Source organism: Eumetopias jubatus, unplaced genomic scaffold (assembly GCF_037043125.1).
Source record: "Eumetopias jubatus isolate StellerSeaLion01/CBP00866 unplaced genomic scaffold, mEumJub1_p1.0 scaffold_16, whole genome shotgun sequence".
Taxonomy (NCBI): domain Eukaryota; kingdom Metazoa; phylum Chordata; class Mammalia; order Carnivora; family Otariidae; genus Eumetopias; species Eumetopias jubatus.
Window position 1 is genome coordinate 66,760,558 of NW_028274822.1, and position 26,274 is coordinate 66,786,831.

General features: G+C 56.4%; 1 protein-coding gene across 1 annotated transcript; it reads right to left on the bottom strand.

Annotated features, from left to right (window-relative positions):
- HIC2 (HIC ZBTB transcriptional repressor 2) lies at window positions 1–25,732 on the bottom strand. Its single transcript, XM_028094943.2, has 3 exons — window positions 25,681–25,732; window positions 3,707–3,804; window positions 1–1,924 (listed from the first exon to the last, which is right to left on the bottom strand). Exons 2-3 carry the CDS (start codon window positions 3,730–3,732, stop codon window positions 97–99), a joined length of 1,854 nt encoding a protein of 617 aa, XP_027950744.1. The 5' UTR covers window positions 3,733–3,804; window positions 25,681–25,732; the 3' UTR covers window positions 1–96.
- Window positions 25,733–26,274: the final 542 nt, after the last annotated feature.

A 26,274-nucleotide genomic window follows, 5' to 3' on the forward strand; every position in this document is an offset into this window, starting at 1 on the left:
CCCGCCCGGCCTCCGTGCTTCTTTCTTCCTTCGGTTGGCTCCCGAGGGCGAGTCTGCAGAGGGCAGCCTCGGGCCGGGGAGCAGGGTCTTTGGCTTCTAGGAGGGGGAGGTGTGCATGCGCAGGTGGCTGATGAGGTTGCGCTGCTGGGTGAACTTGCCCCCGCAGAGCTGGCACTCGTACGGCTTCTCGCCTGAGTGCACGCGCATGTGCTCGGTGAGGCGGTACTGGCGGGTGAAGCGCATGCCACACTCGTCACAGGCGAAGGGCTTAAGGCCCAGGTGGCTGCGCATGTGGCGCGTCATGGTGCCGCGCTGCGTGAACATTTTGCCGCAGATGTTGCAGGGGAAAGGCCGGGTCAGCCAGTGCGTCTTCTCGTGCTGCCGCAGCGTGGCCGGGTCCTTGTAGGTCTTCTCACAGACCGAGCACTTGAAGGGCCGGGGCTCGGCCGCATAGGCCGCGCTGGGCGCCGACAGGTCCTCAGCCTCCTCCTCGGCGCCCCCGCTGCCCGTCTCGTAGGCACCCTCCTCCTTGATAAACAGCTCCTCCTCCGTGTGTGTCTCCACGTGGGCATTGAGCTGCTCCGAGCTGGGGAAGCCCTTGGCGCAGGGGATGCACACGTACAGGTTGTCCCCGTAGGACACAGTCTCGTAGCCCTCCTGTCGGTACACGTAGTGCGTGCCAGCATGCCCGCTGCCCCCCTCGCTCCCACTCTGCCCACTGTCCTCACTCCCGTCCTTGCCGTTCTCCTCCTCCTCCTTGCAGGGGTACGGGGGCTCCACGTAGGGCCCACTGGGGCCACCCCCTGCAACGCTGCTGGCCAGGATGCCATTGGGAACCCTGTCCCCTAGCCCCTCGCCCTCTTCCCCTGGGCAGGGGCCCTTGGGCCCCGCTTCCCTCCGCTCAAAGGGGGACCCCACCCTGGGCTCCTTCTTGCTCCACTCCTTCTTGCGGGCTGAGTGCCGCAGGCTCTTCCGGGGCTGCCCGCCGGGCCCCTCCAGCAGGCTCAGGTGGTTGTCCTCGGCCCCCTCCAGGTCCATGGGCTCATTGGGGGTGCCCCCCAGCTCAGCATAAGAGGCACTGTTGGCAACAGGAGGGGCGGAGGCTGAGAGGGGCGAGCCGTGCTGACTGTCACTCAGCTGGGCCGAGTCGTCAGGGGTCAGGGGGGGACCAGGGGTGGCAGGAGGCAGGGGAGGGCTCTTCTTGGACAAGTCCAGGCCCAGCTCCTGCTCGCAGCCCCCGCTGCTCCCATTGGTGCTGCAGCTACCCAGGCCGGCCTCCCCTCCGCTGGCTGGACAGACGGCCCGGCCCAGGCCATGCACACCCTCCTGGCTAGAGCCTCCGAGGAAGAGCTCGTCATCCGAGCCTTTGGCCTGGGGGAGCTCTTGGGGGGTGTGGGCCCCCTTTCGTCCGTCCACGAGCCCCGGATACCGCGCCTGGATGACGGAGGCTGTGGACAGCCGCTGGCTGCGGGGCGGCCTCCCCATGCCGGTGGCGCCCACCCGACCGGAGCCAAAGGGCTTGCCGGCTCGCTTGAGTTTACGGCGGCAGAGTGCTGCCAACTCAGGCAGCTGGAGGTAGCTGGCGGCAGTGAGGAGAGTGCTGAAGTTGGGCTCAGCCGGCTGGTCACTGGGCAGCAGCTTGCCCGTGTAGATGAAGTCCAGGATCTGCTGGAACACCGTGGAGCTGACCATGTCCGTGTCCAGGTTGATGAGGTTGTCGTGCAGGACCAGGGACTTGAAGTAGATGCTGCTGGCAGCCAGGACGTTCTTGTGAGCACGGAAGATGGAGTTCTCCACCATGATGATGACATCACACAGGAAGCCCTTCGTCCTCTGCTGGTTCAGCTGCAGCAGGAGCTGCTTGGAGTGGCTGGGCAGCTCCATGTCGGGCCCCATGTCCCCACGCCCCGCCCACGCGTACCACCTGTGGGCAAGAACAGGCGCATGGGCATTAGCCACCTGGGAGCCTCTGGCAAGGGCTCCGGGACAGGGTGGGGCTGTGGTGGTGCTCAGGGAGGCCTCCTCACCAGGCATGGTACCCAGGGAAAGAAAGAACTCACACTACCCATGGGGAGCTGCCCAAAAAGGGACAGGGCACTGGTCCCATTTGCACGGAAGCAGATGACAATGGTCACGTGGTGCCGAGGGGAGAAAATGGGATGTGACTTTGGCTCCACAGCCCAGATCACCCTCTCCATGCTAAAGAAGTCGGCCAAAAGCCCACAGGAAACTAAAAAATGACAAGCAGGGGACTGTGAGGTACTGGGAAGCAGTAGGGACTGAGGTGAGCAGAAGCTCCCAGGTGGGCTCACGTCCCACATGGGCAGGCAACTTCCCAGTTTTTAGGACAAGCTAGAAATTGAGATTTTCAGGTTGAATCTCCCAATGCCAAATAAAGGTTCTTTTTCCTTAAATACCACGTGGGCCAAATCAAATATGCAGCCTCCATCTGTGACCTCTGCTCTGCCCCGGGTGCCTCTCAAACCCTAGTGGCTTCCCAATTCGGGTTTGCCAACGTTCAGTCCTGCCTGCAGACACACTGCAGTCCAGCCACAGTCCCTTGCCAGTACCTGCTCCCAACCCACAAGGGCCTTGCCCCCCGGGGAAGGCCCTGAGCACCCCAGCCGGGGTTTCTAGGTGCTGAGCAGAAACGGGGGCCTGGTCAAGCCCCTGGCACCACCGGGGCCCCAGGAAAAGCAGCCAGCTGGCCCTGCCAGACCAGTACAGATGCTAACTGATGCCATTAATAAACACAGAGAGGCCTCTGACCTCCATGGGAACCGTGCAGGTGGGCTGTGCAACAGCATGCACATGGGTATCTGAGAGCAGGGTGCTCCAACCAGGCAGCCACCCCAATGAGCAGCAGGACCTGAGGCACAAGGTGTGGCTCCCTGCTCCCTCCGGCCCTTCAGGGAACATGCACCCTCCCATAGGCAACTCTGTGCCATGCAGTTGACAAGGGTGCTTTCATGTTCTTCGGCTCAGGGCTCAATCTCTGAAAGTGACTGCTCTGAGCCTTGCCCCACCTGGGACCCCTCTGCCTCTACCAGTGTACCCAGCCCAGTCCTGCCTCCCCTGGGGCAGAGTCTGAAGGGATCACGCCCACGCTGCCTTCCTGTAACACAAACACTTCCCGCGCCCCGTTGCCCCATGCCTGCCCGCATTTGCAATGACAGAGGAAAACCCTAATAACCACGCACACCCCAAAAGTGGCCTCGGAACTGTGAACACACATGGGTAGACACGGCCACAAGCTAGCACTCAGGGCCTAATAAGAGGCAACAAGCACCCGCTCAGCCAGCATAGCCTTGTAAGACCGCTCAGCTGGGGCTCAGAGGCTAGAGCCTGTGTCCTGAGGGAACCTACCTGCCCTCAGCCAGCCAGGAAGGGACAAAGAGCCCAAGGCACGGTTTCCACACTGATCGGGACACCGAGCCCCAGGGAAATGCAGTGTCAGCCCCACCAGCACTCAGGATACCTGGTGCTCCCAGGCTGGCAAGAGAGTGCAGGCCAAGGGCAGGAGGTCCCGTCCTCCAAAAGCCTGTGAGCCACGACAGCCACTCCTCTGCAGGCTGAGGGCAGTGGGCCCCAGCCTCACCTGCATGCTACCCAGCACTGTGTGCACACAAAGGGCCAGGCTGCGAACTGCAGGGCTGTGTGGGCAGCCCAGGTAGTCCTCCCCCACGCTTCCCCCTCCCCAGCCTACCGGAGTGCCAGGGGCCCAGAAACCATGTGCGCAGCAGCCAGCGGGGGTGGCCTCCTTGAGCGCGCGGCCTCCCTGGGGGTGCATCAATGCCTGGTCACCTGGGGAGGAGAAGATGGACAGGGTCAGCCGGGCAGACATCAGCCAAGGGCAGGAAGGAGCGCCAGTAAAGGGACAGGCACCTGGTGGTCTCTCTGGCTGGGGTGCCGGGGGCAGCCGCAGTGCCCAGCAGCCATCAGGCCCGGTGGCAGGGAAGGCCACAGGCCTGGAGAGCTCAGCAGGGCTGCACTCTCCTCCCACCCAGAAGAATGAGGGTACTCTTCAGGGCCACCTAGGCCTGTGGGGGAGCTGGTGGCAGGCGGCCTGGGCAAGGCCCTTCTCAGGCTGGCCACATTTACATGACAAAAAGTCAAAATTGGAGGCACTAGTGCAATGGGCTATTTATAAGAACCAGTCTCAACCGCTTCTGGCTCTCCTGCCTCCTTCCCTTCCTGATCTACTCCCGCCACCCCCTCCCTGCCCAGAGGGCCCAGCCCCCTCCTGCCCAGCCCAGTCGGACCACATGGCCTCCCCTCACAGGAGTTTCTGCAGGCCTGGCCTTTCAATACCAGCCCGCCAAAGCCAGCTGCCGCCAGATGCGAAGGTCTCCTTCTGCCCCCACCACCCTGCCTCCCCCAGAGATGCAGGTCCCCAGGGAGGGGGATCCTGAGGTTCTGGCTTTTTGCACCCCACTCGGCAAGCCTGGGCTCCCTTGGAATGGAGCCAAGGGTGGGGGCGGAGGCCTACAGCAGCCTGGAGCCCAACCCTGCCTGCCCTTCCCCCACCCCCAGGGCCAGGGCGGCTCAGCAGGTCCCTCAGGAATGTGACCAGACCCGGGGTGCGGGGTGGCTGGGAGGCCTCCGCTCCAGCCAGCCAGCTGTCTCTCTGGCCCCCAGCACAGTCCTCCTTTCATGGGGTGGCCCCGGGGTGTGAGGAAGTGGAGAGGGGGAACGGTTGGTCCAGAATCCCACCCATGGCCCAGATGGCAGGAGAACCAGTTCTGTTGGTCCAGAGGCCTGAGAGCACCTTCGTCTGCATTTATTTTTTTTTAAAGATTTTATTTATTTATTTGAGAGAGAGAGAACGAGAGATAGAGAGCACGACAGGGAAGAGGGTCAGAGGGAGAAGCAGACTCCCCGCCGAGCAGGCAGCCCGACGCAGGACTCAATCCCGGGATTCCAGGACCATGACCTGAGCCGAAGGCAGTGGCCCAACCAACTGAGCCACCCAGGCGCCCTCGTCTGCATTTAATGAAGGCCCTGGACCCCTTGCGTGTGTAGAGAGTTCAGGCTCTCCTGCCAAGTGACACCAGAAGTGGCCAGCAGGACAGAGTAGAGCTCAGCCTTAGGAAGGGGGGCAGAGACCACCTCAGCGCTGACAAGAGCAGCCCTGAAAAATGAACAGGGAGCCACAGCGATGTGTTTGAGCCTACCAGATCCCCACCACACAGCCCTGTGCCACCCTGCCTGCTCCCCACCAGATCTCAGGGCAACCCAAGCCTTGCTGGGGCACAGCGTCCACACCATGGCCCCGGATTTAGCACATACCAGACCCTGCAACTAGGGATTACCTGCCCTCGTCAGAGATCAGGCCAACAACTACTGAACACCACGCAAAGAGGGGGCAGCAGAATAGAACTCGGGGGCTTCCACAGGTAACTCATTGCTCCAGCCCTGCCAGCCACTTCACCAGCCACGGAAAGACAGAGTGACTGACCAAGGTCTCAGAAGTTGGGTCAGACATGACTCTTCTCGAGCCCAACTTCCCCACAGGGACTCCACAGGATAGGGCTGAGTTGCCTTCCCAGTGCCCTCCACTGGGTGGGGCCACAGTGGGGCTGCCTGCTGGGCGGTCAGAGCCCGCACAATACCACCCTACCTGCCTCCCACCCCAGGCAGGGCCAGGCAGGCCGCCACCACCAATGTTAACCTCACCACAGCGGAGGGGGCGCCCCAGTGCTGCAGGGCCAGGACCCCTGCCAAAGCCTTGCTCTTTTCTTCCCAGCCAACAGTAACAAGCAGACAATCCTCTGCCCTACAGCTCAACAGGGGGTGGAGGAGGAGCAGGCACCTATGCTGGAGAGGCCACAGCCCCAGGGGAGGCGGAGTGCCAGAGAAATATGACCGTGGAGGCTGGCCCAGTAAGCTGGCAGCGCAGTCCCCCACCGGGTACAGGGGCTTGGTGCCCAGCCTTGGCAGGAGCCCACAAAGCTGGGATGAGGATACCGCCTGGCACCAGCTCCTGGCACCCAGCAGCCCCCTGGCAGCAGGCCCAGGCAGCGTGCCTATCAGCCCCAAGGATCCACACCCAGCTCAGAACCGTTGCCTGCCGGAGCACTGGCTCCAGGAAGCCCAGGATCTGGGGCAGTGGGATCCTCAGGTACTCCTCTGAGGCCAAGACCTAGCCCATCTTGGGTGGGGGGGTGGGGGGGTCAGGGCAGGGGGAGATGAGACCCTGGCTAGGCTGACCCTGGGGGAAGGGCAGTAGGAAAAGAGTCCCTGGGGAAGGCCAGCTCTGGCTTCTTGTGAACACAGAAGGAAGAATGAACAGAGAGACCTGGCTAGAACACCTGGATTCCCTTCCCAGGTCCTTGTTTACAAAATGGTCCACCCCCACCTACCCAGCTGGGCCGTTAGGCAGAGAACTACACAGGTCTCTGCTGAATTCTCATGCCCTTTTCTCCCCCTCCAAGTCCCTGCCAGAGAAAAGCCAGACACGTGCCACATGCGCGCCACACACACACACTCTCTCTCTCTCTCTCTCTCTCTCTCTGAGGGTGAGGGCAGGCCCAAGGCCCAGACACCCCAGACTTAAAACACTCACCCACCCAGGGGCACCTGGGTGGCTCAGTCGTTAAGCGTCTGCCTTCGGCTCAGGTCATGATCCCGGGGTCCTGGGTTCGAGCCCTGCATCGGGCTCCCTGCACAGCAGGAAGCCTGCTTCTCCCTCTCCCTCTTCCCCTGCTTGTGTTCCCTCTCTCGCTGTGTCTCTGTCAAATAAATAAATAGGATCTTTAAAAAACACAAAACAAAACACACACACCCACCGAAGGGAAGGCCAGGCCCACAGAGCTGAGCCAAGGGAGCTGGCCGAGCTCCCTGCACCTGTCCGCTTGCTCCTTCCAGTCTACCCTCCTTACTACAGGCACGAAAGGCCCGACCAGGCAATGCCATCCTGTGGAAAGAAACATCTTGGGGGCACAAAAGACCCAATCAACAAATGAGGTTCTGAAGATGGGGGGGGGAAGTATAAGAAAACTATAAATTCTGTATATTCATTTCTGTAATATTCAGAATTTAAAATAATCATGTACTTTTACAATCCTAAAAAAAAAAAACAAAAACTGATGCATGAACATGGATAAATCTCAAAATCATGACGTCAAGAAAACCTTACACAAAAGAGTAGAGGCCCACAATTCCATTTAAACTAAGTTCTAGAAAATACAGAACTACTCCATGGTAGAAACAAAATCAAAAGACCCTGTGGAGGGTAAGGTGAGCACTGTTTGGGAAGGAGCACAAGGAACTTTCTGGGCGGAGCACAGCTCTGTATCTTTGTTAAGGTGATGTACTCACTGGTCAAAATTCAAAGGGTTGCCTGAAATTTGGGTACCATGTTGCATATAAATTTTACCTCAAATTGAAAACAGAAATTCCAACAAATAGAAAAAGAACAGTTTCCAGAGGACATGCCCTTCTCAGCAGCTCACTACCAGCTAACATTCACTCAACCTGGGCACACAGGAAGCAGTTCATGAGGGCAGAGTGGTCATAGCACGAACAAATCTGTCTCCCTCCTGGTTCCATCTGGCTCGGCAGCCCTTGTGGGTCTTTAGTAGGTAGTCAAAGCCCAAGGCCAAGGATACTCCAAAGACTCCCCCACCCTGCCCCCCAAACACACAGCAGCCAAAAGGCCAATGAGGACAGCGGAGGCACAGCCCCATGGCCTCCTGACCCATGGAACAGCACCCCATTAGGAGCCCCACTTGCCCATGATCCCAGGCAGTCTATATGGCCTCAAGGGCTCATGGGGAGGCTAGACTGGGGCCAACTTCCAGGCCTCTTTTCCTAGCACCCCACAAAAAGCAGAACATGCTCTGGCCCAGCCTTTCAAAGGCCATGAGAGAACGTTTTAAAATAAAAGTGATCATTGGGGTGGCCTGGGTGGCTCAGTTGGTTGGGCCTCTGACTCTTGATATCAGCTCAGGTCATGATCATGAGATCGAACCCCATGTCAGGCTCCATGCTTGGCATGGAGTCTGCTTGAGATTCTCTCTCTCCCTCTGCCCCACCATTTATGCATACTCTCCCCCCTCCCACCAAAATAAATAAATAAAATCTTTTAAAACAATAAAGTAACGTAAAAGTGATCTTTGCTTAAGCAGAGAGCCCAGGAGAACAATTCCAACCACCTATCCGATGGGAACTGCCCCAACTTAGCCTGGACACACACTGTGTGCAGAGCCTGGGCTCCAGGAGGCCTGGCCATTCAGAACTACTCTGGTCTGTGGTGCCTGGCTGGCTCAGTCAGAAGAGCAGGCGACTCTTGATCTCAGGGTCGTGAGTTCAAGCCCCATATTGGCTGTAGAGATTACTTAAAAATGAAACTCAAGAAAAAAAAAAGTAACTTCTGGTCATTCAACCTCCACTGGTGCCCTCTGGAGACCAGACTGGCAGCCTCACCTCCCTAGGGCCTGGCAGCAGGCCCTGCATCCCTCCTAGAGACAGAGGAGCATATCCCACCCCCACCTCCAACCCCATGGGTAGGAGCCAGATCCAGGGTGTGGTTTCACAGCTGGCACACTCCCTGACCCTCGTGAGCAGTATGCTTCTGAAAAATGCTGTCCTTTCTACCCAATGCCTAACCTCCTGCAGGCAGGACCCCCCACACACACTCCAGAGGCAACTGTGGGCACCTTGACTGAAAGGCTTCCCAATTTCATAAAACTTCTCTACCTCCCTCCCAACCAGAAGGGTGGGCCCTAGAAAGGTGAAGGACAGGGGAAAGGGGCCCACCTGCCTCCCCTCCCTGGGCTGGCCTCTTTGCCCAGATCTCCTAGACACTTTGCCACCCCACCTCCCTCTCTGGTGGCCCTCCCTCACTTTCTTGAGTGGGATTTCCCACAGGAGTCTTGAAGCTATGCTGGGGGACAAGAGAAGACTCCATCCAACCCACTCCAAAGCACTCAGCAGGAGACTGTCTTTTCTCCTTAACGACCTCCTGGGAAGGAACGCCTAGCCAGAAGTAAGAGTGACACAGGAATCTTCCGGCCACCCCTTGCCCACCCAGAGTTCCACTGCCAGGTGGGAGACACAAAGCATACCAAGCAGAGAGGCAGTGCTGGGTACAACAAGCAACAAGGCAGCTTCCACACCCACAGGGGTTTAGCTCATCTGTGTCAGAGAGGGTCCTAAACATGCTGGCTACTGTCCCCAAGCCTGAATCTGAGGTCAGCATCCGCCTTAGTCACAGCTGACCTGCACTGGTCACCTGGTACTCCAGGTATGGCCCTAACAGGTGCCTCTTCCTTGAAGGCCTGGCCCCACCCAGGCTGCAAGAGAACAGCTTGAGGGCATGGTGGAGACAACCTGGAAGGTACAAGCAGGATCCAGAAGAGCCCAAGGCCCAGTCCCCAAGCCACAAACCAGCCCTGCATGGCCAGAAACCCTGGACAGCGTTCTCCTGTCCCAATGGCCTGGAGTTCTATTCTACATCCCTCTTCTCTTTCTCTTTTTTTAAGAGAGAAAGAGTGGGAAGAGGGACAGGAGGAGAGAGAATCTCAAGCAGACTCCCCACTGAGCACAAAGTCCGGGACAGGGCTCAATCTCACGACCCTGAGAGCACGACCTGAGCTGAAATCAAGAATCGGACGCTCAAGTGACTGAGCCAGCCAGGCGTCCCCTCTGCATCCCTCTTGTCTGTATTCCTCCATGAAGTCTTTCCCATCCCCTTCACTGTTCGGGCGAGCCTCTCTCCCCTTCACCCACCCACCCAAACAGCCCCTCACCCCACCTCAGCCTGCCCCCCCCCCCCCCCCCCCCCGGGGAAGACTGGCGTGTTATCTCCACCTCCAGGGACAGATAAGACAACAAAGGTCTGGGGGTTAAAGAACCTGCACAAGGTCACAAGAGCACGTAGGTGGCAGAATAAGGACTCAAAGCCTGATCCAGAGCTAATGTCAGACTCTTCCTACCCCACAGACGGATACCACGTACCTCCCATTGCTGGGTAGGGGCAGGGATCACTTACGGGAGCACAGCCGTCCATGCATCAGAAAGAGGGTCTTGGTCTCCAGCTCCACCCTCATCTCCCCCTGCCCACCACCAGCCACCTGCCCATTGCAGCAGAGCCTTACCTGGGCCGCATTCTCCTGACCTCAGTGTATAAGGTCAGCCCAGCTCCTTCATCGCCTGAGGTCAGTGAGAAGCTTGGGGCTAAAAGTGACAAGGTGCCCCACCCCGCCCTGGCACGCAGCCTGCTCTGGGTGCCCAGGCTGTGCCCGCTGCTCTTCTGAGAGCACCCCTGGCCTCCATGACCTCTCTGGTCTGTCCCCTCCAGGCATGGGCTGGTGGTGGGTGGGACTCAGTGCTCTGGGCAAGCCCAGCCGTGTAATCCAGCCCAGACCTGGATGCCAGCCAGCAGCTCCTGGCTCTTCTCCCAGACCATCCTCCTGGAAAGCAACAGGCTGTGCGAATGCCAGGAGCCCAGCCCTCCCTCGGACACGGCTTCTACGAAATAAACATTTGGGTTCCACTCAGTGCACTGGTGATCTGATCACCAGGGACCCAGTGCTGGCATCCTTCCCCGCCCCTCAGGCCAGCCCTGTTGCCCAACCACCGGCTCACTCTGAACAGCAAGGGAAGTGGCATCCACCCCAGCCGGACTTCGAGTCTGTCCCTTCAGGCCCCACTGAAGGCCCCATGCTGCCCATGATGGGCCAGGGCCCTGACCACCTTCGTCTCTGTGCACTCCCATCCAAGAATGGGCCCGTTCCGGGGTAAGTCAACACTGCGACAAAGTGCCCGTGTGAGGAGAGCCCTGGCAGGAAGCTCAACACTGCAAAGGCCCAGTGGCCTGCAAACCTTGCTTCTCCAGGGCAGCCTTGGGTTTTCTCCCTCCCCCAGGCCTACAACTCTCCCATCACTCCTGGCTTTGGAGCCGACCAGAAGCACGGCCAAGATGGCCTTGGGGGCCTGCAACTGGATGTCCCTTCCTGGTTCTGACGCAAGTGGCAACCTGACACCAGGAAAGGCACAGGGCAGGGTGCCACTGGAGGGCGAGGTGTGGCAAGTGTACCTGGCCAGGCCAAGCCATAAATGCCACTGGGGAGAGACAGATGAACACCACTTAAAGAAGGGGAACAGGAGTTTCAGATTATGATTATCATTATAAAAACTTATGCTCACTCCCAGACTCTCCCCCACATTGCACACCCCTCGGGAAGGGCCTGAACTATTGGAGAGAGGCTCTCTGGCAGCAACAGAGCAGGAGCCTGGAGGCAGGGAAGCACCCATGGGGAGGGTCGGCCAACAAGAGAGGGCACTGGTTATTGTGCCCGAAGCCCCACATCCCAGTGGTCTAGCTCACTCGGGGCATGGCCCATGGACCAGCAGCCGCAGGTGCAGCACCACCACCCAGGGTTTCACAAGAAAGGCAGTTACTCAGGCCTCACTCCAGACCTCAAAACCAGAACTGGCATTTTAACCTCACGGGACTCGCACGCACATTCAAGTCTGGGAAGCGCTAAGGTGGGTTCTAAGCTTTCTACTGCCCAGGAAACCCAACGCTCTCCAAGTAGTAAACGCTCAGCCACTGGGTGTCGAGAGGAAGAAGACAGCTCCCAAAGGAAAGACATTATTTCCCAGATAAGCCCAGAGAGTGATTAATAAAAACGATGGACCTGGGGAGCACCTGGGTGGCTCAGTCGGTTGAGCATCCAACTTCGGCCCAGGACCCGATCTCAGGATCCTGGGATCGAGCCCCGAGCAGGGCTCCCCGTTCAGCCGGAGTCTGCTTCCCCCTCTGCCCCTCTCCCCACTCATGACACATATGCACTCTCTTTCTCGCAAATAAATCTTTAAAATAACAAAATAAATAAAAAACAACAAAAGACGGTGGACCTGGAACATGAGACGTGGTTACCAGGCACCTGTGGAGACAGGGTGTGGCCAAGGGCAGGGGCTGCTGGACCTGGGAGGCAAGCAGAGACCTCAAGGGTAGAGACAAGCAGCACGGCACAGTGGTAAATAGGTGGAAATTCCACCTGCGAGGAGCTAAAAGGGCACCTGGAAAGCCTGGGCAGCCCCACTGGAAGAGACTATCACAAACATCTCACCTGCCCCGGGGACACCCTTCAGATGAGATAACTAAGTCCCAGAGGGAGAGACATGGGTCACAGCTGAGTCACAGAGCTGCAATTGCCCGCCCATGGCTCCTGGAAAGAAACTCCAACTCCACAATTTCAGAATCAATCCTAGTAGCTAACAATTTCTTATGCCAACTAAGGGCTCTACAAGAATTAAAGCAAAATTAACCCAAACCCCTACCATCTTCTATCACAGTCCCATCATAGAAACAAATATTTCATGACCAAAAAGCAGGAAGAGGGGCGCCTACGTGGTGCAGTCAGTTAAGCGTCCGACACCTGATTTCGGCTCAGGTCGTGATCTCAGGGTCGTGAGATCGAGGGTCGTGAGATCGAGCTCCGTGTCCGGCTCCCCGCTCAGCAGAGAGTCTGCGTAAGATTCTCTCTCTCCTTCTCTCTCTGCCTTTCCCTGCCTCATGCTTACGCTCTCTCTCTCAAACATAAATAAATACATCTTAAAGATTTTTTTTTAATGTACTTATTTGAGAGAGAGGGAGAGGGAGAAGCGGACTCCCTGGTGAGCAGGGAGCTCCACATGGGGCCCTATCCCAGGACCCCAGGATCATGACCTGAGCTGAAGGCAGATGCTTAACTGACTGGAGCCACACAGGCACCCCTATATAAATCTTTGAAAAAAGCAGGGGGCAAGAACCACCTCTCAATGTAGGGCAGTCCTCCCCGAGAAAGGGCAATTGACAACCCTTCACCCACATGGTTGCTGTAGCCAAAGTCTCAAGGCAAGCTGGCATTAGGAAGCACTGCCCTGCCCCACAATTCGATGTGACCCTCCTGGCCAGGATTACAGAGATGCCACCCTAAAGGGGAATCAGAAAAACAAAACTTGATGCCAGACAGTAATGATGGGGCTTTAATTAGCTGGGCGAAAACTAAAAGAATATTTCCCAAGGAGTCAAGAGAAAGGTAGTACTTTAGAAATAAGGCCAAGAATGAAAACATGCAAACCCTGTGGTCCAGAAAATGCACTCCAAGGTCTACACCAACAGAAATCTACCCGCCTGCTCACCAAAACCCAGGCAGGCATGTGCACAGCAGCCCTGGTCACAGGAGCCCGACACCTACAGGACAGGGGGGTAGCTGAAGGTATAGGGGCTGTTAGCCAGCCATGAGCACAACTGACCATCTGAACAGGACCATACAAATGTGCCTTTTATACGTTAAAAATAGCTGACTGTTGGCAAGGTCACCAGTGTGATTTACATGCACATAGATGAGTCTCTCGAGCATCCTGTTGACCAAAGCAGCCGGGCCAAAAAGAGACTATGTGGTGTTGATTCCATTCATGCAAGTCGGAAAGCAGGCAGCACGACGAGTCCAAGGGTGAGGGAGGAACAGGGGAGGACAGAGGGTGACTCAAAGGACTCACAAGGGAGTTCCGGGGTTGTGTTTCTCATTCTGGATACTGGTTACACAAGTATGTCCATCTGTGAAGAACCCTCAGAGCTGTCATTCACAACTGCACACGTCGCCTACGTACAACATACTTGAATACAATACAAGGCACAGAGACATTCAGGTGGGAAGCTGGGTCCAGTCTTGGTCCTGATTAGCAAGTAGACTCAAGTCAGGAAATAACCTCCCTGAACCACCAACTAATAATCATCATCACAAGAAGCAGAGCACTGAAGGACAGAGTGGCCACGTCCAGGACGGAATATCCATCTTAGAAGAGAGAACTCTGCAGACCAGCCAGGAACCTACAGAAAACCTAGAAACCACCATAAAATCAGTGTCTGCCATCCAAAGTAACAACAACATGACGACAGTTTTTAATCATCCTAGTGTCTAGCCGATACTTCCACAGAGGAGTTCCAAAATCAGACAAACCCAGGAGAAAAGAGGAAATTCAGACTGGCAGGTGAGGTACAAACAGGATACATTCCACCAACGCCTGAGCAGGTCCCAGAGCAGCCAGCTAGGCACATCAAAGGAAGGAAGCCAAGGAGAAACTAGATGAGGCCCTCCGGAACAGGGGGTCAAAGGGAGCTGCTAAGCAGAAGGAAAAGCCCCCTTGGCTCCAGTGTGATCAAATCCCCCAAACTCTCAAACAAATGGCTCAAAGAACTACAGCCAAAGATCAAAGATTTAAAAAAAAAAAAATCAAGTAGAGACACCATGGGTCCCCACTAGTTTTTAAAAAGCCATTTTTAAGGATAAAATTAGGGAGCTTCTATAGAAAACCTCACTCTATGGCCCTGTGCCTAAAAAGCCTCCAGGTGTGGCACCTTACAGAAGAGGTCTCACGTGTCCAGCAGGTATCTTGAAGGGTCTAACAGAGTAGAGGCCAAGAGCTCAGAAAGGGAATCAGACAGAAATCCACTCAGACTTGAGGAAAACATACTCCCAGTGTCACTCTACTTTTAAAATGGAGTCTCAGCGGTACGGGAAGGACTGTCTAGCATTATGAAATCAGTTTTAGAGACAGAAAACAAACTGAACAGGCATTTATCTGCCTGGAGAAGTAAGAGCCGGCGATGGGGTGAAAATGGGGCTACTTAGGAGGCAACAAAAACCCTGCCCTGAAAACACCCAAACCCCCACTAGCAGGCCGGACAATGAAGTGGAGGACAGCGCCACCCTGGCCCACTCCAAGTGGGGACAGGATCGCAGAAACCACAGCTACACCCGGCGCTTCAGTGGATCTCAAAATAGAGATGAATGCCCGGTTCTGAGTGCACAAAGAGCAAACTCGGCCAAACCCAGTTTGGCCGCTGTTCAAGGATCCAGACAAGCCCAGGGAAGCAACAAAGAAAAGCTAGGGAATGGTTAACCCACAATTCAGAAGAGTGCTTTCTGGAGGGAGGCAGGGATGAGCTGGGAAGCAGCACAGGTGGGTGTCCAGGGGCTATTTCTCACACGGGTGGGGGAAGCAAGGGTGTACGGTGTCCACTATACCTGTAGGTGTGCACATGTAATTTATACTCTCTCGTTAACATTTGTAAATAACCCAGAGCACAATCCTCAAGTCAATCGAGGAAGCTGGCATGCTCTGTGCAGGAACCCCAAAAGAAAGGGGAGCAAGACGAGACCTTCTAGATCCAGGGCAGTGCCAGAGACTATAGCTGTGTGACACTCACTCGAGCATCCCTCACATCGTCACTTGACCTACAGACCCCCCCCCCAAACACTGCAGGGCCACACAGCTGGGCGAATATGGCAACAAGATGCCAAGAAGGGCTTTGGAGGGTTCAGTCCCACCAGAGACGCCCACAAAGTACCACTCTGTCCTAATAAATAGAAAGCAACAAAATTTAAAAAATCAATTAACTAAAAGAAAGCAACAGAAGCTAGGGCCTCCATACCTGGGAGGCCAGGTGTGCCTCACCCAACAGGAGGAAAATCCCAGGAACCCTCTAAAGGACTGGAGGGGAAGAAGGGCAGTTAATGCCACTCTAAGTGAAAATACCAAAGTCTAGCACACATCTCCCCTCTGCAGCCTCTGCCCCCTCCAATTCGGAGTCCGATCAACCCTGAGTTATCTTTCTCAAACACTGATCTCATCCAGTCACTCCCCTGCTTAAAGCTTTCAATGCATTCCCGATGCCTGGATAAAGTCCACACTCCAGGCTGGCCTGCAGGGTGCTTCTGTAGAAAATCTGGTCCACCATCATGCCTGAGTGCCCATCCTCTGCGAAGCCAGCCCTGCATTTCTCCCGGGGCCCGATGTCAGCACTAGCGGCCCAGCTGCCTCCCTCTGTGCACCTCCCCTCTGCCCATGCCCTCCCACCCCCAACCAGGCTCCCAAGGTGAGGGACCCTGTGTCCCACTAGCCCAGCAGCCACAGCAGCACTGGGCGTGGAGCAGGTCCTCGTAAAGGTGTTACTGGGTAAGCAAATGCGGGCCAGGCAGGAGCAGTGCAGAGAAGAGGATGAAATAATACGTGAGAGAAGAGAGGCAGGCAGTGAAGAGGGGGTAATGAAAAAGGAGAGAAGGGTGCTGCCCAGCACCCTCCCCTGTCAGCACTTCCAAAACTGCCATTGACGTTCTTCCAACTTAGGACTCCCAGCAAACATGCGGTTTATGTATTACTACAGTTGGTGTTACTGTTCCAGTCACCATATTAAACAAACTGGCAATTAAAACAGTATCTTGATTTAAGATAGCAATAAGAAACCCATGTTGGGGTACCTGACTGGCTCAGTTGGTAGAGCATGTGACTCTTAATCTCAGGGTTGTAAGTTCGAGCCCCACGTTGGGTGTAGAGATTGCTTAAAAATTAAAAAAAAAAAATCTAAAAACATTAACATAAATACCATTTTTATGGGGAAAAAAATCCCAAAATTTAAAAAAAAAATCAATGAGAAAAGTTTTACATTTTTGCATTTGTTTTACATTTTAAATCTCTTTAACATCTGACTCAATAGCAGTGGCTAGATTCTCAAATCTGTTTCTATGCTTAGGTCTATTACGATATGAGGTTTTGATTCAAGTCTCTGAAAAAATGTGACTTTAGGGGCGCCTGGGTGGATCAGTTGTTGGGCGTCTGCCTTTGGCTCGGGTCATGATCCCAGGATCCTCTCTGGGCTCCCTGCTGGATCCCAGGATCCTCTCTGGGCTCCCTGCTGGATCCCAGGTCCTGGGTCAGGCTCCCTGCTGGGCTCTCCCTCACCCACTCCCCCTGCTTGTGTGCCCTCTCTCACTGTGTCACTCTGTTAAATAAATAAGTAAAATTTTTAAAAAAAGAAAAAGAAATGTGACTTTACACAGATAGAAGGGAGGAGTATTTTTTTCAAGATTTTTTTTTTTATTTGAGAGAGAGAGAGTACAAGCAGGGGGAGCGGCAGGCAGAGGGAAAGGGAGAAGCAGGCTCACCGCTCAGCAGGGAGCCCGATGCGGGGCTCTATCCCAGGACCCCTGGCCCATGACCCAAGCCGAAGGCAGACGCTCAACAGTCTGAGCCACCCAGGCGCCCAAAGGGAGGAGTATTTTAATAATCCTTTCAGCTAATTGTGGCTCTTCTTCATTGACATTACACTGAAACTCAACAAGTGGTGGTCTCTTAAAAGTGGCAATGGAGGGGCACCTGGGTGGCTCCATCGGTTAAATGTCTGCCTTCGGCTCAGGTCATATCATCAGGGTCCTGGGATCCAGCCCCCATCAGGATCCAAGCTCAAAAGGGAGTCTGCTTCTCCTTCTCCCTCTTCTTCTCCCCTCCCCCGCACGCTCATGCTCAGTCTCTCAAATTTTAAAAATCTAAAAAAAAAAAAAAAAAAAAAAGTTGCAACAGAGACTCTGAAATCGTATCCGTGACTATCTCACACTCAGTTACGCAAAAATCCCCTGGTCTATGCCGCACTCCTATCCACGCAAGATTGTGCAACTTCAAGCACTGGTCATCTGGAAAATTTTGGTTCACTAAATTGATCAGATCTTCCAAATGTCATCACATTTCATTATAGACACCAAAAAACTCCATGTGTTAATATCACCGCTGATCTTATCAGTGAAGGCTAAGTCAGGCTCACAGTGATGGATAGGAGTTTTCCAAAACTCATTTTCCCTTGAGGGTTCTAGCATTGGCAACACATATCATCAGCTGTTTTCCTTGACGTGGCAAAGCTCACCTTCTGCATTTGAGAAAATGTCTGAACAAATTCTCCAAGTCTGAATAACCACACCTTGTCTGTCGGTCGTTCTTTCAACTAAAAACAATGTTCCAGGAGAAAAAGCAGCTAGTTCAGAGCACAGCCCAAACAAATGCAAAATGCTTTCCAGAGACAACAGTTATACTTCACAGTAGTCATGAAGAGTCCCCATTTTGTCACTAATACTAAAAAGACGTGTACCCCAGGGTCTAGATATACTCCTCAGTCATCTGTACTGCTTCCCCAGGACACTCATTAAGACTGGCTGTCTCCATCTGGAGCACTACAACTCTGGGTGATGCGTACCACCCACCACAGCTTTGCACAGGACAAAGGCCAGTAACTTCTAAGTACTATGAAAAGGGTCTTGGGGACACCAAGTAGTCCACAAATCACTGAGAACAGCTGATATGCACTAGGCTCAAATATTTCTAACAATCCATTTTACAGGAAAGGAAAGTGAGGCAGAGAGGCATTCTTCCCAAAACCACATTTGTTCACCAAATACTCTAAGAGGCAGGGCTGACAGAAAACTCTGAAGAGACCTCCAAAAAGGCCTGCTTACTCAGAGCTGGCAATGCTTTATGAGCAAGCTGGGCCTCTGTACACTGTAGGTCCCAGGCTGACTGCTCCAGCCCTCCTGAGGCAGAGGTGGTCAGAGAGGGAGGTGGGGGAGGGGTGCTACAGGAAGCAGGATGTGCAAGCTCGCAGCCTGCTGGGGGCATGAAGTCAAAGTCCCCTCCTGCCCAAAGCAGCTAAGCCAGCCCTGCTGCCCTTATCAGCGTCAACACATGCATGGAATGTGGGACTTTGGAAACAGTCCTCTCCCCCGGCCTGCACCCCTCTGGCACTCAGGTTCACCTACCACAGCCAAAGGACAACCCAGGCTCAGTGTTCGACCCACCTGCACCTGGAGCCTAGTGGCAGGTGAGAAAGGCACCTGCTAGAGCTGGCCCAGGGCACCTGACCAGGCTATATGGCTTGGCCCCTCTCCTCATCACCAAGATCACCCATCTACCAAGAAACAGCCTCACACTGCTAAGAGAGACGCCAACCTGCCCAGTCCCACACAGCACCGCTGGCAGTGCCCAAGCACCTCTCATCCACCCGCAATGAGGACACCAAGGGAAGGAAAGGAGCTCAGCTCGGAGTTCCCAGGAACCCCCAGACCATCCCCCTCACGGATCCTCTGAAACTGGTCAACAAAAGCCCAAGTTTACACAGTCCAACGTGCCAGAAGGGAAGGAGTTGGCCCTGGAAGGATAAGGATGACCGAGGGAGGGCGCCTGGGTGGCTCAGTTGGTTAGGCGACTGCCTTCGGCTCAGGTCATGATCCTGGAGTCCCGGGATGAATCCCGTGTCCAGCTCCCTGCTCAGCAGGGAGCTTGCTTCTCCCTCTGACCCTCCCCCCTCTCATGGTCTATCTCATTCTCTCTCTAATAAATAAAATCTTTAAAAAAAAAAAAAAAGATTCTCTCTCCCACTGCCCCTCCCCCCCACCGCTTGTGTTCTCTAAAATAAATAAATCTTAAAAAAAAAAAAAGATTTAACTTCTCTACCAGCTTCCAAGTTGTGTGACTTGAGACTAACTGCCTAACCTCTCTGAGCCACTTGTACTGCGAAGACTGATAAAATGACTGGCACTGTATGGGCTATGTCCCACGGGTTAAATTCGGAACACTGCCCACAAGGGCTACCGTGGGGTAAGAGCCCAAAATGAGCCCCTGGCCCTCTTCTGCCACTACTTCCCTAGCATTCCGTCAGGAATTCTGTGGGAACCACCCTTCTCCCAGTATGCAAGCCGAGCTGCAGTAGAACCTGTCAGACACAAACCATCAGCCACTTTCTACTGGCAGGAAGAGCAGGGAAGTCCTGTGGCGGGGGGGACAAAGAGACAGAAGAGCTGAGGCAGGAACCCACCCCCAGGATCACTAGCTCTCAAGACAGAACCCCAGAGTCCATCTACCAAGATGTGCACAGGCAGGAAAGAACAGAGGAAGGACACCCTGCCTGTGCTCCCAACACCACCCACTTCTTCCTCGACTACCAGCCAAGACTTCTTGGTCCCCCTCTCCTTCACTGCCCCAGCCCAGGCTGGTCTTCCTTCCCTAATAGGCAGCACTTCCTAACCAGGACACCAACAAGAACCACACCAGACTCAGGGGCCTTGCTGCTCACCTCATTCTGTAAGCTGCCCAGAGCAAGCAGGGCTGTCTTAGGTTCCATCTGCCCATAGATAAGCACTAAACCCCAGGACCGCCCCACTGTTCTGTTCTAGCAAAGAGAGCTGGAGCCAGGTCTTACCTGAAGCTCTACCTCCAATGCCCTTTCACAGCCACCCCCCATTACTCTGTGTCCTGCCCAGATAACCATCCAGAAGAGCAACCTCAGGGACCAATCTCTCTCTCCCGGGGACCTTGAAGTCAAAGAGAAAAATAGGGGCTCGGGTCCCAGGGGTCCCCAGCTATGGTCACAGTGTGCTCATTAGGGAGCCACAAGGACCCCAAATGTCACTACGTCAGGCCCGGCCAGGACACACAGAGGTCAACCAGGACCCAAGAATGCAACCCCAACACCAGAACAGGTAAACTCTGAAAACCAAGCAGGATGTAAAGTCCTGGGGTCAACAGCAGCAGGCGGCTCTCCAGGGACCTCCAAAGAGATGCCCCCTTAGTGCACACAGCCTGGGGGTCTCTCCCACTGCCACATAAGAGGGACCCCTTCTGTGTCTGGTGCTTCTCCAAGACCCTAGTAACTAACAGAATCAACCCAACTTGTTCTGTAAATTCGATCCCACTGGGCCATCAGAGTAAGGCAGTTCATGACCACCCCAGATCATAATGCATTGGTCAATCTAGACTCACCACTTGCTTGATTCTATTACCAACATAGATTCATCACCTGCTAAAGCAGTGGTTCTCGATCTTAGCTACACATCAAATTCATTTCCAAGTCTTAGGAAACATGGATGTTAGAAATAGTCCGGGCTGCGCCTGCCTCTACCAGCTCCCAGGTGATCCTCGTGTGCCTGGCTGAGAACCAGGGCGCCAGCAGGCAGGCCTCTTCCAGGCAACACAGGTACCAGCACATACTTAATGGGTCAATGTGTAGCAAGCACTCATCACAAGGAAAGTACCATGGTGTCCACAGAGGGGCAGGCCACGGAGGCCTCAGACCCCACCTTCCCAGCCATCAACTCTACTCTCGCTTCTCATTCATTTCAGGAACAAGAATTCACCAATATCTTATGAGCTTCCAAAGCAGCACAGGTGAGGGTACTACAAAGGCCATGGGCATTCCTCCTCCGTAAAGGGCCTGTACCCAGGCTGATGAAGAGGCCAAGGGAGCTCAGACCCCAGTGTGGCGATGGGAACACCTTGGGGGGGGGGGTGTAGGGTTACGTGGCGGGTAGTTACTGTTCTCAAGGCACTGGAAAGGCCCCTCCCGATACTCACTGAGAGAACCCACCCACCCACAGGTGTTGCTGGGAAAGAAGCCTGAGGCCACCGCCGCCACAGCGTGGAACGCATGGGACAAGTCTGCACGGGACAAGTCTGCACAGCGGCTTCCATCTATCTCAAGAGGCCAACTCCCCACCTGGAAGCGGCCCCCCAGCCAAGCCCGAACACTGCCTTTCCTTAGTGGCCCTTGGGATTGCCATGGAATGGACAGGGAGAGCTGGAGGTATGGCCCTGGAAGACGAGGCCACCTGCCTTTCCATACCCCACTCTCCCTCCTCATCCCTACCCCGAGTGCCCACGGAGGTGGGTTACCCTCAAACAGGAAACAGGCACCCACTCTGGGCTCCGTATCTCAGAAGCAGCAGCAAGGTCCCTTAGCTGTTCTGTCCCCTCTCACCCACAGAAGGGCCTGCTCTAACCCCAAGGCCACAATCCCCTCTTCCTCCACCTACGTGCGACATTACCATGAAAAACATGAAAACTGAGCCGTCTGAAGGAGAGGCTCTGAACCCCTTCCTGACTGTCCCAGGCAGGTTCTTAGGGTCACTCTCTCAACGAAGTCCAGCCACACCCTCCCTCAGCAGAGGCAGCCCAGCCGGGGCCCTTCCCTCTGGATTGTGACAGGCCTGGAGTCGCCTCCTGGCTTTCCCTTCCTTATCAAGCTCACTGGGGGCCCACATACAAACCTCAACCCCCACCCACTACTCTTGCTTTGCCTTGCTTCGCCACTCCCACCACTCCAGGCTACAGGAGCTCTCAGAGACCTCCCCCAGCCCAGGTCCCTATCCCTTAGGGCAAGGCCCCTCCCAGCAGGAAGCACAGGCTGGCGGTGCCAGGCAGAGTCAAACTGGCCTGGCTTGTTTGGAAGCCCCTAAGCCGGAACCAGGATCCTCTTGGGGAGGGGGCTTGTCTGCTGGCCTCTCCCTGCTTGGAGCTCAGATCTCTCCAGACTCCACACCACACGGGCCCTCACAAAGCCCTGGAGTCAAAGGCATTTTTATCCTCCAGCCCCAGCCTGACCAGTTGCTTACTTGCAGCCCCAGCAAGTTATGTAACCTCCCAGTTGAGTCTCATTTACCGTCTGTAAGAGGAGACTATCCGGCGTGCTGACCTGGAAAGATTCCGAAAAAACTCGAGTGTGCCCCTATCTCCCAGCCTACGGCCGACCACTTGTTGGCAAGGCCGTGAGAGTCAGAGACCAGCACGATCCAGCCGAGCTGCAGGGGCTGGGCACTGCGCCCCTGGGGTGTCTGTTCTCAGAAAATCTTGTTGAAGGCATAAAAAGCTTACGAAAGAGCCTCCCGGGTGCCTGGCACACAGAGGGCGCTCCTGTGCTAGCTTCTCTAACACACAGCGTCTGCAGTCTCGCGCCTCTCCCGTCTCCCTGGCCACACTCCACACCGCCACTGTCTTTCCATGCGCTCCGCATTAAAACCCCTCTCCTACAGCCAACCTGAACCCAGCATGGCATCTGTGGCTCTCCTCCAGCCCAGAGCCGGCCCCTTCCTCCATGCCTTGCAGCTGCAGCCACCAGCCCCGCGGCGCCCTCTGCACTGCATGCAGCACCGTGCCAGCCCTTATCAGCCTATCTTATAATCGTTTGTTTGCCTGTCTGCCCCAGGCTGAGCTCTCGAGGGCAGTGATACATGAATGTAAACTCAAGTTTTGCTCCCATTTTAGACACGGGGACACTAAGGCTCAGAATCAATCACTGTCCAAGGTCACACGGAGAGTAAACGGCAGAGCCAATGTCGCACTCCAGACTTTCTAAGTCCAGTTCCCTCTCACTGCCCTCCACGAGTCCCTCCCAAGCCAGGATCCAAGAGCCAGGAGGGCAAGAACCTGACTGTTTCTTCTCAATGGTGAAAGCTGCCTCCCAGGTGCCAGAAACAGGACGAGCCCCCACCCTCTTAGTGATCAGGTCCTGGGGGCAGTGGCCCTCAGCCCCAGTGGGCAAGGCAAGCAAGCTATTGGGTGGGGCTGACAGCTTGAGGCCAACAGGCCAGCAAAAGGGCAACACCACAGGTCCCCTGGGTAAACTGAACTTTATTCCCTCCTCATTCCTCCGACTCTCCAGAATTGCCCAGCCAGCCCTTCTCTGGGGGCTAGCTGCTGATTTAAAGGCACTGCCCCCAAGCCACCCACCCCACCACCACCACCACCACCACCACCACCACCACCACCACCACCACCAGACCTGACCCTGACACACAATAAGAACTCCGGGAAGGCAGCAGGCCTGTCAGCTCAATAATGCAAAACCCTGTTGCTCCAAGTCCACGACAGCTGACTTCAAGTGGATCGGAGGCTGTGCTTATTAACAAAATGAGAAATCTGATCTATGGAAAGAAAACACTACGTGAGGATTAATCCAGGACTGCAGCTTGTGGAGAAGGCTGGGCTGCCGGCCAAGAGCAGGGAATGAGGATGGGTTCCTGCCTACCTGTCCCCAGAGCAGGTACTGCCCGGCAGGACAGGACGCAGCGCCTCTGCCCCACCTGCACTGCTGCTTCTCCTTCCAGCAATTGCAGCAATCATTTCAGTTTTGCCTTAATTAAAGGCCTGGCTCCCTCAGGCTGCTTCTTCCTCTATGCAGAGCCAGCAACCAGAGGGAGATTTTTCTTTTCAGGAATCGCTTGTAAAAGCTGAGTGACTAATCTACAAGTCCTAACAACTGGCAGGAAAACACTGCAGGGAGAAATTCTGGGCACACACCAGCACTCTGAGTCAAACGGCCAGAGAAGCTGGGCAAGAGGTACTCAGCAACTCCCCCACAACTGGTCTGCAGAAAGCCAGAAGCCAAAGGAAAGCAGACCAACCTGGGAGTTCTGACCCCTAAGGTGAGCAGGCAGGTGAGGAGCCCTCCCCCAGCCTTCTGAGTCTACTGCCTTCCAGTGGGACCCAGAGATTTTCATAAGCCCAACTATACAAGACCAAAGGTTCACTCGAAGGCAAGGCGACCTACTCCTGGGCCAAAAGACTCAGTTCAACCCCCAAGTATCAGCTTCCCATCCCCCCCCTTGGTGCTAAGAGCCAGCTAACCAGCAATCTCACCACACAGCTTTGTCTCTGGAGGCCAGCCTGAGGCCGGCCCATCTGCTTTTTTTCCAGACCACTCCAGCAACCCAGCTCTGTTAAGTGTACATTCTCTCCTGGAGCCAGGGCTACAGACCAGCCACATGGCCCGTGCTCCTGAAAACGTCTGCTAAAAGGGCCGGCAAGTCCAGAGTTGGCAGATGGGAACGTAAGGGCAGAAGTAAGGCCAGGAGCCAGGAACCAATAAATGCTAGATCCAGAAAGGTCCTGGGTTTGGATGACCTAGCTCCCATCCCTCCATCCAAAGTCCCTGGAGAACAGCCCCAAGTTCAGCCTAGAAGCTCTGGAGGCCCCTCCACTACCTGCCAGCTCTCCTCCTCCCCCCAGCGCGGCCATCCCCACATCAGTCAACAATCCACTGCCACAGGATTCCTATGGGCAAAGCTCTGCCCCTCCCCCCCACCACATATGTCAGAGGGGTGGCCTCCCTGGGTTACACCCCTCCTGCTGTTGGGGGCTGGGGGGACGGAAACCTAGCTTTCCAGATGTGCTTGGCAACTCCTACTAAGAAAGACACTGAGGGTGGAGGGGATATAAGACACGAATAAATAACTTCAAAACCGTTCCAACCCATCCGGATCAGCACTAGGCTCCCTTCCCCAGGCAGTCCCACGCTGTTCTGGGTGGGGCCGCTGGGCGCATTATCTGACCCTCCCTCCCTCCCCTCCATAAGTCACTGCCCCCCCAGGGAGAGGCATCCCTGCCTCCCCGCCACCAAATAAGTCTATGTGGATATGAACCATCTTCGTAGATACACAGAGTGACAAGCTGAGGCCCTTCAGCCCCCTTCCTCTGCCAGCCGACCCCCTCCCCCAAGCCCATCTCTCTTCCTGCCAAGTGGCTGCCTACAGGAGAGGTCTGGGGGCAGGGCAGCGAGCCCACCAGCCGCAGGGCCTGGCCCTCTGGGAGCGGTCCCTCCAAGGCCAACCCTGCCCCTGCCGAGGCCCGTCTTCCCGCGGGGAGGGAGCAAGAAAAGGGGACGGGCAGCCAGAAAAGGGCCGCAGTTCTGGAAATAGCAAAATCCCCCTACGAGGGGCGGCCGCGGGCGCTGGGCCGTTTGCATAATGGAAGCCCGCCCGCCTGTCAGGCAGCGCAGCTCGCCCGACGCTGTTCGGATTAGATTGCTAATGAAAAGGCACAAAGAGCCGGCGCCCGCTCGCCCGCCGACCCCCGCTCCGCAGACCCGCGCCCCGGCCTGGCGCGGCCCCGGGGCTTTGTGCCCAGGGTCCCCGCCGTCCGCGCCCTACCGGGCACCCGGACTACAAAGCCGGGGCAGGCTGCGTCGGGCCGGGGGTCCCGCGTGCGCCCCCGCCCAGGCCCGGCGGGCGCGCGCCCGCCCACGCCCCTCTCCCCGGGGGCGCGCCCGCCCGCGCCCGCCCGCGCCCCCCGCTGCCCCCGACCTCCTCTCACCTCGTGTGCGTCGGCGGCGGCGCTCCGCCCGCCGGCCGGCCGGCCCTGCCCGCGGCCCCTCGTCCTCGGCGCCCGACTCGCGCCGCCTGCGCCCGCCCCGTCAGCCCGCCGCCGGCCCGGCTCGGCTCCCCGCCCAGCGCGCCCCGAGCGCCGCTCACAGCCGCCCGCCCGGCGCCATCTTGGAAGCTTGTGACGTCGGCGCCGCCCGCTCACCCCTGACCCACATCTGAATGGGCGAGCGGCGGGGCGGGGCCGGGGGCGGGATGGGGCGGGTTCTTGGTGTGGGCGGGGCCTGAGGGGGCGGGGCGGAGCTGGTGAGCGGTCCGAACACTGGGCAGGGCGGGGCGACAGGCCTGCTGGACGGCGCCGTGGGGGAGGGGCGCGCGGAGGAGCCGGGGACCCCCACCGTGGGCGCCCCGCCCGACCCCGACCCCAGGTGCAGGGGCGGGACCGCGACAGCACCACCGAAACGCCCGGACCGCCCACCCACCCCCGGGAGGAGGACTCTGGACCCCCACAGGCCCACGCCCAGCCCGTACACTCAGAGCTGACCCCCTTTGAGCCTGACCCTGACCTCTCGGAGGCCCCCATCAG

What these genes read in the sequence shown, in the direction of transcription:
- HIC2 (XM_028094943.2), bottom strand. Translation starts at nt 3,732, where the DNA reads ATGGTTTCTGGGCCCCTGGCACTCCG. An exon ending in TCTGGGCCCCTGGCACTCCG is followed by an intron (nt 1,925 to 3,706) that starts GTAGGCTGGGGA and finishes TCTTGCCCACAG; the next exon opens with GTGGTACGCGTGGGCGGGGC.